At 33.8% G+C, this 12,264-nt stretch overlaps 1 protein-coding gene across 1 annotated transcript in view; it reads right to left on the bottom strand.

Moving 5' to 3' along the window:
• Positions 1–12,264, bottom strand: part of LOC106665584 (neural cell adhesion molecule 1-like) — a gene marked incomplete at its 5' end in the record, with an annotated part of 57,242 nt that overhangs the window by 16,524 nt on the left and 28,454 nt on the right. The window contains one exon of the mRNA XM_014392081.2: positions 3,565–3,739. Coding sequence (XP_014247567.1) covers positions 3,565–3,739 — 175 coding nt within the window. The remainder of the gene's footprint in view (positions 1–3,564; positions 3,740–12,264) is intronic.

Genomic DNA, 12,264 nt, shown 5'->3' with positions numbered 1-12,264 from the left:
TATATAACGTGTTCATATTAGAAACACATAAATTAAAAATATAAAAATTTGGGCTACAGGTTGGGTACATAACTGAAATTAATAATTTCCAATTTGTATCGATTCGACAGGTTCGAGTTCGCTCCTCGACCCAAGATAAAGTAGATATGGGCTTGGTGAAATATTAACACAAGCCACGCACATCGGTGTAGAAAAGTATACATACAATATTAACTCAGGAGCAAATCTTTGAGGGTGGTGGAAGCAAACAGGCCGGGTCTATATTTCAAAGTCGGCACCAAACGACAGCGGAATTTCACGAGTGAAATATTCACAAGTATCCGATAAAATCTACAGCCTAATGGTATCGGAAAAAATCGAATTTTCCGGCTTATGCCAGTCAATTATTTTCGTCGACGAAACTACCCAATAAGGTCTAATAATTAAAGCACAATTTGAGGCTAAAAATGGCTGACGCTGGAATAAAACGAACAAGAAATTAATTTTTGATAACTTACTATTCAAATGTCAAACTCATACGATTATTATTTATTCACTTAAAATTGAGAAATACCTTCATTAATGTGCAATAATATTGCATGATGACTTGTAATTACAATGTTTGTACGGAAGATTGTAATTACATTTCTGAAATTTTGGTTGAGGTCGGAGTACTGAGACTTTAACCTGTAGTTTAATCGTTTCCTGTCTGTTCTAATTAATTTTCTTACTTCTGCAAATTTAGTTTCAAACTACAACTGCTATGGCAATCATATGCAATACATTATCGACGAGCCCTTCCATCAACTTAAGCGGTTAGAGAGAAGCAGTAAAGGGTCTTTACTCCTTTCTATCTTTTCTTACTTCGTTTTCTATCATCCCTGCTTCGGTAAGGGTAACCCTCAACCCTGCACAAACAGTACGGTTGCAAGAAATAAGGGGATCAATCCTACCTAAAAATAAGTCTGAATCAAGGAAGTGGAAGTTTGGCACACCTTAAGTGGCTCGATTCGTGGTTTGAGAACAACTTGTACTTGAACTGGAGAGTACGGATCAACTGGAACCGAAGAGACAGTGGCTTTAGTGGTTTTTATATCTTTCAAAGTGAGTTAAAAGATAGTAGAGAGCTAAAAAATAAAAAGCCTCCAACGATGTATGTCCGGATGTTAAAGATCCGCAGTCTGATTCAACTCAGCTGAGTAAAGTTGGGAACATCTGCTGTGGTATTGTATTATATTAGAAAAGTCTACTACAACTGCTAGGTTTGGTCGCAACCTAAAATAAGTTTTAAACTTCCACGGCTATAGTTATAGTTTTGAAACAGATGCAGTTTTGACGTTACAGTTGTTGTTCTGAACTCAAACCTATATAGTTGTAGTTTTGAACAACAACCGCTATAGTTATTCTTTTCAAACTGCTAATTGAATAATAATTCAATATTTAAATAATTTTAACCTCCAACTGCTATACTCACGTTGAACCGGCACTGGATTTCTTTTAATTGGCCCGAAAATGTGTTTGCTATGTTAAATGCAAAATTATTATTAGCTGTCTCCACTCGCGGGTTTTTTGGATTACGCAAACGCGTTTCGGCACTTCAAACTACAACCCCGATAAATGTAGCTTACAACTCCCATTGCTAAAGTTGTAGTTTTGAACTTCAACCACTATAGTTGCAGATTTGAACACAAGGTATAGATTACAATTAATTAAGGTTTTTAGTTGAGATGAAAAAAAATTAATGGCACGAGAGGGATTCGAACCCACGACCTTCGGCTAGATACGCCGCTGCTCTACCACCTGAGCTATCGTGACCTCGATCCACTCGGACATCAACTCCCCATCTCAACCCCACCTTATGAGTTTTCCCTCCTTTTGCCATTTTTCAAATGTCGTGTAATCGGTTTGGATTCTCCATTTCTCCACGAAATTAGTGAATTTAAGGAATTGAATACAAGGTATAGAGTTTAAAGTTGAAAATTAATAATATTTTTCAATTAATTAAGGTTTTGGTTGAGATAAAAATAATAATAAGAAGAATTGAAAAGAATTTATTTGGTCAAGCGGACCACGAAACCTAATAAATAAAAAAAAAAAAATAATTATGAGCTACCAACGACCAGCTAATCATAGTTGTAGTCACATTCGTTAAAAATAGCTGCTTGCGGTTATATATGCTTTAGTTACATTGTGAAAACTAAAAATTCACGTAATTAAAATTAATCTAAGCTCCTGTTTGACCTTTGGTCGCGGGTACGAATCCCGCTTATGACACTAACTTTTTCATCTCAACCAAGGCCTGTTGACCACGAAATATATATGGATTACTGTTAAAATTCACCTTTTTGTTTGTCTATTTTTGCTGGTTTGGTCTTTCATGAGCTTTCGTGACGGCCTGCCTTGGAAGCTAATGAAGGTTCCGTTCATTGTTGTCTCCTATTAGACGTCTAGAAGTGATGCGTCAAAAATAGATATTTTCTAACTTTGAAAGATGAAAGAAGCTTAGTTTTTTAAACGTTTGCTAGTTAATCCAAGATTTACAGTTTGTCTATTCAGTAGTCAGTTTGGATGCTGCGAATCTGACAAATAAAATCAATACAATTAATTAAGGTTTTTAGTTGAGATGAAAAAAAGTTAATAGCACGAGCGGGATTCGAACCAACGATCTTCGGCTAGATACGCCGCTGCTCTACCACTTGAGCTATCGTGACCTCGATCCACTCGGACATCAACTTCCTATCTCAACCCCACCTTATGAGTTTTCCCTCCTTTTTGCCATTTTTCAACCTTAATTAATTGTAATGATTTAATTGGTCAAGCGGACCACGAAATTAGTGAATTTAAAGAATAAAATCAATGTTATCGAGGAAGACGAAGCTATAATCTGAACCAGCAAGTACAGCCGAATCACACAGGAATAAACTATTATGTTTTAACAATTTAAGGTTAAATAAGGTTTGAATTATAATTTTTTTAATTTTTTAAATGTTAACTCTCTTCATATTTATCTATAGTGTCGATGTGAAAGCTAATATAACATTTCATCACTCGCGATAATCGTCGGCGCGGATTGTATTAATTTGCGGAGGGTGGTCTTGGATCTGACCTCCTACAGGGCTTAAAGGATGCTCTGCACAAACGCCTGGTCTCTAATCAATCCATAATCAAATGTCCATATCAATAGGATTCAGGACCCCAGACCCCTCGTCGCACCCCCAGGGGAACAATAACCCTTTCATCTACCCTTTCTTCTAATACGATTTGTCATTTATGTTTTGACATAATGTACAGCCTTGATTGAAACCAAAGGATGCTTCGCGTCATATGCAATTAATTTGCACTTTGTCGGGGTGTTTGTTCTTCGATGGATAACCGAAAAGAAGACCTTTTGCTCTGTACTGAAGTGAGATATTTGAGCAAAATTTGACCAATTTTGACCGCATACTGAAACCATTATCCAGGATTATCGTTAGAAGGTTAGAATATAAAATGTTTTAACATTAAATAAGCAAAATTCTTAAAAAGGCTAAACCTTTAAAAATATGAAAATACAATTCTTTTTTTCCAAACTTATAAGTTAATAACCTGAAAGTTCCATGTATTTTTTAGCTCTTCCAAGAGAGTTTTCCGCAACACAGCTGTAGTTCCCGAAGTCACTAGCCTGGACATTCCGTAGTGTGAGGGTGTGCTTGTTGCCTCTCGTCTCCATCGTCTTCCTTTCTGTCGGTTCGAGGAGAAAGCTGTCTTGATACCAGACGATCTGAAACAAAAGTGAAAACTGTAAGCTTTCAGAGGAAGATATAAATTTAATTTGTGGTAATTAGATAAGGATAATCTGGCCGAACCATTACCAACGTTTTTTCCCTTCGTCGGCTCTTTTCACCTCAAAGAAGCTGACTCCTTATACAAAAATGTCTTTCCTATACCGACTTCCTTCCCCACCCCTTCAAAATCCAACATATATAAACATAAAACTGCAATATCGCACAGGCACTCTCAACACGAGACGCAAGAATGGCACAATTACACAGAAGACAAACACTTGAGTGTGTAGAAATACTTTGATTAAATATTAAAAAATATATATATTTTGCATTGAATAAATTCACTTTTTTCCACATCCTACATGTATTTGTAACAGTAGTGTAAGCTGACTAATATTCGTAAATAATTGAACGGTGCACGTACACGCCTTAATCCAAGGAAATATCTGTCTGAGGCAATTATTGGAAGTGGAAGATTTTCACGCTTTCCTTGTCAGGCAAATCATGGCCATCTCATTTCTATGAGAAATAGAAAATGTCAGGTTATGATAATGCTGTTTATATTTCCATTGACTACCAACATAACAACCGAATAACAAACAATCTTCCCAATTAGATTACACCTCACTTGCAAAATATAATTTGTGTGTATGTAAATTTATACATGTTATAAATAATTTTGTAATAAATAATTTATTGTAGAATACTTACAAAGCAATATGTACGTTAGTAATGAAGATGTAATCTTTCAAAGTAACAATAACTATACCCATTACACACATATAAGGGGACATATTTGCAAAGTTTGTCAACATCAAGGTCAAATGTGTGGTGATTAGTGACCGTTAATCGATAATTATTCAGAAATCGTGAGATGCGGTCTGGTGTGATGTAGGTTTGAGAAAAACATTTTCTTTATCGTGCCAACGTTTCGATCTTTATTGAGATCATCTTCAGGACCTGGGATTTACAAACATTGTTTACATTTATTTATGTACCAAAAGAATATTATTTATTAAGTAATTGTTACTGGTTTAAAAAAATGCCTATATATGTTGCCGATACTAAGTTTATAATGGTACTGGTAGAATATTATGGAATTTTTGAAAATACGTGTAGTTGATCGTTTTCGTTCATTCATTTTTTTTTTCAAATCTTTTACCGAAAAAAATTCGTTACTGCACCACTTGAGTAGTTGGTCTGTGTGCTATTGTCAGTTGTTTTTGTTCGGTACTTTTGTACCTGTCAGTCAAGGAGGCTAAGTGTCAGAACGATAGGAACCGACCAAATTACAAACTAATCGCCTCACAGATCTCAAGAAAAACTCTCACAAAAGTTTTGTTTGGGCTTTTGTAAGAAAAAACTATTTTTGGCAGGATGTAAATAGTGCATTGAATTAGTTAGGTAAAAACATAAGGTTTTTTGGTGGTTGATTTCAATAAATCGTATATCAATATTACTGACCTTATTGTACAAATAAGTACAAAAATGAAATTTATTTAGAAATCGTGAGATGCGGTCTGGTGTGATGTAAGTTTGAGAAAAACATTTTCTTTATCGTGTCAACGTTTCGATCTTTATTGAGATCATCTTCAGGGCCTGGGATTTACAAACATTGTTTACATTTATTTATGTATTTGTTAAATGTAAACAATGTTTGTAAATCCCAGGCTCTGAAGATGATCTCAATAAAGATCGAAACGTTGGCAGATAAAGAAACTGTTTTTCTGAAACCTACATTACACCAGACCGCATCTCCCGATTTCTGAATAAGTATAAATTTAATTTTTGTTAAGCTTCCCGCGGATTGAAACAAAGATTTTCTTCTGGATTAAATCTTTCTTGAATAAGGTCACTGTGTTTCGTACATAATCGGTAATACCATCAACTATGGTACAACATTTTCGTGACTTTTGATAAATTAGTTATGTAGCATAAATAGAAAGACAGTGTATTTTATGTTTCAGAAAATTTGGATTAGTAAACCCAACATCAGAGAAAGTAGTTAAGATTCAATTGAAGTTGAACAAATCCTGTCTATCTAGTAGAAATAACCTTATTATCAACGATTCTGTCACGCTATAGAATGATCATGTCGGAAAGTTTGTTGAGCTACATTTCTTGCGCTAAAATGAAAGGTGTAGATTTAACGTCAAAATTTTAGGTCACTACATATTTTTTAATAACTATTACATTCATAAAGTTGTATTTTCTATCCTAAACAAATAAAACCATACTGTAAATACAGATAAAATTGAATGACATTTTTGTGGTAGGCTTCGGATAGTTTACGTTTTAACGTAAAATTAATTTTGAGTCGAAAATTTGTATGGTTTGTAATTATGCCGAAGTAGTAAGTGCGAGGTGAATCTGGAACCGAGTTTATTTCGGTATTGATTCAAACGAGGGATTCCAGCGATTTGGACGAATGAGAAAATAGTGATTCGTTGTATTGAAAAGGCCCGGGGTCGAATTAGCCGGAGGCGGCTAATGTGACAGTTGTCATGTATTAGCGTGTCGGGCCGCAACATGTAAGTAGCTTCCCTTGTTACTCTTTAATCATATTTAAAACGCAAAGTTGCCCGAGGGTGCACTACGACGAGGGGTTCAGCGTGACACATATCTCGGACGACTTGCACCCTCCTTTCACCCTTCTGTTCACAGAGGCGAACTATATGTAAGAAATAAAATATAACAAAAATCCGTGAAATTGATTTATGATGCTTTATCCTTGCTAAAATATTAGGTTACAACTTTCAGCATCTACGGATACATTAGTCAAACTTAATAAGTATAATTAACAACCTACCTTTGACAGTACAAAAAACAACCCACGCCCTAAAACAGCCATATTCTAATTAAAATCAAATGTTATGTTGTGTGTTAATCCGAACCCGACCCATGACCTTTTCTTGGAAAACAAAATTGATAATGCACCCCTGTAGAATTTGTTTCAAAACAAAAATGAAACATATTGGGAAAATGTTATAGTAGTTTTTAATAGCATTATTGTATAATGAGAATCGTTACTATTTTTAAGAATTTTTAAATGTTTTTACATTTTCTATAGTTGTTTTATTTTGATTAGCAATCAGTCTCTGGTCGAACTTGCAAAAAGCATTAAATAAAACATTAAAATGGTCCCATGAAAAGGTCTTATTACAAACCCTTCAAAGGCAGCAATTGAATCATTCACCGGGAAAAAAGATCAATCTTACAACTCTAACCCTATGAAATCAAAGAATAAAGCATTCCAAAGTAATGACATTCCAGGGGAAGTTTTGACCAATGATTACCGTGGCTATTTAAGGGCACAGTGGGTATGCCAAAGACTCTGCGCAGAACTAAATGATCTTATGGTCATGATCACTTATGCGAGCCGGTTAAGATGGTCAAAAGTAGTACAAAGAAGGCAGAAAAAATTGCAATTAAAATCTAAAGAATTGCATGCCATAGCATCATCCTATACATACAAAAAACTAAGAATTCATCGCATGGAAAGAAAACTTCTAACAAGTGCCATTCCAAAATTGGCTCGTTGGAAAAATTAAACCTGGAGCCCTCGGCTCTATGAACCATGACCAGATTCATTCCATAACAAAACATGTGTGTTAATCCGAACGCGACCCATGACCTTTTCTTGTAAAACAAAATTGTTAATGCACTCCTGTAGAACTTGTTTCAAAATAAAAATGGAACATATTGGGAAAATGTTATAGTAGTTTTTAATAGCATTATTGTACAATGCCTTTGACTCTGGCTCCACCACAACCATTTTTCATGCCGAACTGCTAGTCATAGAAACAGAACACATGAAATAAATAATAAACATCTTAAAGGTGCTTAAATAGTAATTTTTTCCGTTAACCTCGAATAACATCATTCGAAAGATATAATACTTGACCAATGTGTTATTTTGTGGGACTTTAAACCAACTAAGACAGGTACATAATCCGAAAGAACAAACCTCAAATTTTTTTAAGTACGATTCTTTATTGTCAGTCCAGTTTATTCTTAGCGTTTATCATCATATAATGTTCCAACCCTGCACAACCAATAAACAAGACAATCCAAAGAAGTTACTAACCTAGGAATAGTTCCATACCAAAAATTAACTGCTGATCTTAAGAAAACCTATGGCAGAACCTAAAGACACAATGGGTATGCCAAAGACCCTGTGAAACTGAAAAGTAAATCCTAAAATGTTGATCATATGTTGGTCATACCTTACGATTATGAGACTCATGATCACTTATGCAAGTTAAATATGGTGGCTAGAAATAGAAGAAAGAAAGGTGGAGTAAATTCTAGAAAAAACTCAAAGAATCACATTCCTTAGCATCAGTGATACTATTAAAGCAACACCCATAGCCGCAATGAAACGCGTATTCAATCCTTTGCAATATGACTTGCAACTTTGAAAAACCGTTCAAATAATTACTGAAAAAAGTGTTTATTGAAAAAAAGAAAAACAAAATTATCGTATACGAACAGCTCAAAGATGGAAAATGGTATGGGCATGGGCATAAAGTTTGCTAAGTTTGAGCACCTCGTGGTCTTTGGCTTCACCGCAACTATCTTTGAACTGCTAGCTGTAAAAACATGTGCACAAGAAATAAATTATCTTGAGATTGATCTCTTACATCCAAGCCTAAGAGATCAAATCATAACTGCCTAAATAAACTAAAAAACAGGAAATTTAAAAAACCTAATTACAATGAGGTCGTGAGACAACGAGGCAATAGGAATATTTGCTAAGAAAAGAAGACTCAGAACTAAACACACGCTAAAAAATATTGTGGAATAAACTACAGCCACAAAGAGAACTGGAAACTTAAGTAACTAAAGGACACAGCAAAAATGTAAGCGAAAACGGGGCCAAAAGGCTATAAAGACTATTAGCAACAACCAAATGAACGAAAGAGAAAATTCTACAGAACAGAAATGAAATAAAAATTATTTACAGGATATACTCTAGGTAACTCTCACATTAAAAATGGGTCTATCGGTAGATGACCAATTTCGATTATGTATAACAGAGACAGCTCTACATATCTTATGTATCCGCTCTGCAATATCAGGGAAAAAGCTTACTGTGCTTGGAAAAACAGCTCTTGAGCTATAAAGACTTCGATATCATTTCCCTGAGATAAATCCTTTACTTCATTAAAGAAACAAAATCTTCCTGGAAATCCATTACCAGAGATAGACGAGAGTTTATGTACTAAAGGGAGAAACCCCTACGGTTTTATGTAGAGAAGAAGAAAAATAGATTCAATCTGAAGAATATTATTGTAGGAATCATCATAAAAAAATGTAAACTATGTTTTTTGTTATCTTCCCTCAGTCTTTGTGTTAACATGTAAACATTTTTTAAATACCAATTAATCTAAATATACTACCTGAATATTTTAAAAAAATCGTTGACATTTTGATATCTCATATCTTGTCCAAATGACCAATTATCCATGTAGGAAAATTGTTAAATTCCATTGCCAACATTTTCTGAAGAAAATTATTGAAGGAATCATCATAAAAAAATGTAAACTATGTTTTTTGTTATCTTCCCTCAGTCTTTGTGTTAACATATAAACCTTTTTTAATTACCAATTAATCTAAATATTCTACCTGAAGATTTAAAAAATATCTTTGACATTTTGATATCTCATATCTTGTCCAAATGACCAATTATCCATGTAGAAAAATTGTTAAATTCCATTGCCAACATTTTTGTGCATACGTTGATCTGTAGCTTGAACTCGTTTCGTGCTTATAAAGCATAATAATTTAGTCTTCCTTTCATATTCCAAGGAAATATCTGTGTAAGGGGCAATTCTTGAAAGTAGAAGGTTTTCACGTTTTCCTTGTGAAGCCAATCATGGCTCAAAAATTCTCTTAACATAATTCTTTGTGTTTTTTTTTTTTTTTTAATTTTGGGTTGTTTATTTTAATGATAACTTATCAGTTGGTCATTTTTGACTAAACAAGTCACTTAACCCAAGTTCGAGGTGTAATACGTATATTCCAAACAATAGACATCTGTTAGGCAGTCCCAAACGGAACAACCGTAAATTCGTATTGACCGTGATAAATTAGTTAATTTTGTTGTTAGGTGGTATGAGTGGACATTAGATCTTCCCCTTTAACTAATTAGGAAGGTAACTGGCCCCACGGGCCGGTGTGTGGCATACGGTCAGAGGGGAAATCACCTCCGGGACCTTCGTGGTCGATAGAAGCTCCTGGGAGCTCTTATCAGCCACTTTTATAGATTACTAAAACGATCCCTTCTTTACTATCGTCTTGGGGAGTTAAGCTTTCCAACGTTTTCTTTTAAAGTTATCTCTACACAAAAAACAACTTGGAGAATAAGAACAGTTTTCTTTTTAATTTTCACAGGCGGGTCAAATGAGGTGGACGGGCGAAGCAGAAGGTCGTATGCGCTATTTCGGAATGCACTGAAAGCGTAGTTAACCGATGTGTACAAAAGGTATGAACAATATTTGATTAACAACGCCCTGTTTGAGTCCTCTCTAATGAAGCAGTACTAGGGAAATTGGTCCCTTTTGCCGGACCGCTAAAACAATAAAATATTTACGCATGTAATTGAACTGACAGAATTTATTCCAGAAAACGAATAAATCAAAATACTGTACTGGGCTTTTCAGATCGATAAGGGTAGTTTGTAACTTGATAATTGTAATAACGTTTTTGTCCATTTCTAATAATCTCAAAATGTTAAACTTGTTTTTTCCAACAAATCGGTTATTTTCATATTTTATTTAATTAGCTTGAAAGTTTTTTCATTAGACGATTAAGGGCCAATTTACAAAATGTACTTAATAATTAATTATTGTTATGGTAATATGCTATTTCATTAGAATTACTAATAGAATGAAACGATGGTTTGCTGTTATTCCTTTACGAAAATACATTCATCGGAAGTCCTCCATTCATTGGAAATTAATTATTAGAAACAGATTACCATGTATTGTGTTAGAAACCTAAAAACAGCGTTCTTTTATTGCTGTTGTAGCGTTAGGCGTATACGTGGTTATTCAGTTATCGAACAATTTTGATTAACTCTGGTTGGGATATTATTGAGAATTTAGTCTAAAATGATTCATACACAATATTCTACAGTTGACCCTATTTGGTCTTCCTAGAACACTACAACAATATAATAAAAAAATAATTAATAATTTTTTACACAAGCTCAGTTAATTCCAAAACATAGAGATAATTTTGACATTTAGCTTAATGTAAGTTCTGAAAAAAAGTAATAACAATTTAGTCAAAAAGTTTTTTTTAAAATAAAGAACAGAACCTATGTCCAAGTGTTTATTATGGTCACACCAAAGTACGTATTAGAAAGGGTTATAACCAATAAATACGATTGTATCAACCATAACTGAAAGGTACAGGATTATCATGCGATTGAGATGAAGAATAATTTAATCCATTATATTTAGTATTCTGATTAACCAAATTACTTCTTTCAATTAATTAATTTTTTATGTAAGGTTTTGGTTGAAATGAAAAGTTAGAGTCCCGAACGGGATTCGAACCCACGACTTTCGGCTCAATACGCTGCTGCTTTAACCACTTGAGACGTGACTTCGATCCACAACCTTACATACCTATACCGAACTTTACATTAAAAGATTAATTAATTTAAAGAATTAAATCTAATTTTAATATAGAAAAAAATTTAATTTAAAAAAATTATTTTTAATTAAAAACAAAATTTAATATACAAAAAAATCTTGGATAATGAAAGCGTACTTGGACGTAAGTTGTTAAGAGTCCAAGTTTGTCCAAAAGGATTTTGATTCCTTTAATCTAAAGACAGATTGGAATAAACTAAATACCACTGTAGATATGTTTTCCAAACTTTCTCTCTATATTATGTTTGGTTTTTTAAAGTTATTACTTTGACCTTGATTATTCAGAAATCGTGAGATGCGGTCTGGTGTGATGTAGGTTTCAGAAAAACATTTTCTTTATCGTGCCAACGTTTCGATCTTTTTTGAGATCATCTTCAGGGCCTGGGATTTACAAACATTGTTTACATTTAACAAATACATAAATAAATGTAAACAATGTTTGTAAATCCCAGGCCCTGAATATGATCTCAATAAAGATCGAAACGTTGGCACGATAAAGAAAATGTTTTTCTGAAACCTACATCACACCAGACCGCATCTCACGATTTCTGAATAATTATCGATTAACGGTCACTAATCACCACACATTTGACCTTGATATTGACAAACTTTGCAAATATGTCCCCTTATATGTGTGTGATGGGTATAGTTATTGTTACATCGAAAGATTATATCTTCATTACTAACGTATATATTGCTTTGTAAGTAGTCTACATATAAATTATTTATTACAAAATTATTTATAACATGTATAAATTTACATACACACAAATTATATTTTGCAAGTGAGGTGTAATCTAATTGGGAAGATTGTTTGTTATTCGGTGGTTATGTTGGTAGTCAATGGAAATATAAAC

The sequence above is a fragment of the Cimex lectularius genome, unplaced genomic scaffold (genome assembly GCF_000648675.2).
Source record: "Cimex lectularius strain Harlan isolate CLEC.00 unplaced genomic scaffold, Clec_2.1 scaffold471, whole genome shotgun sequence".
NCBI classification, from domain to species: domain Eukaryota; kingdom Metazoa; phylum Arthropoda; class Insecta; order Hemiptera; family Cimicidae; genus Cimex; species Cimex lectularius.
This window is presented reverse-complemented; position numbering and strand designations above follow the sequence as displayed.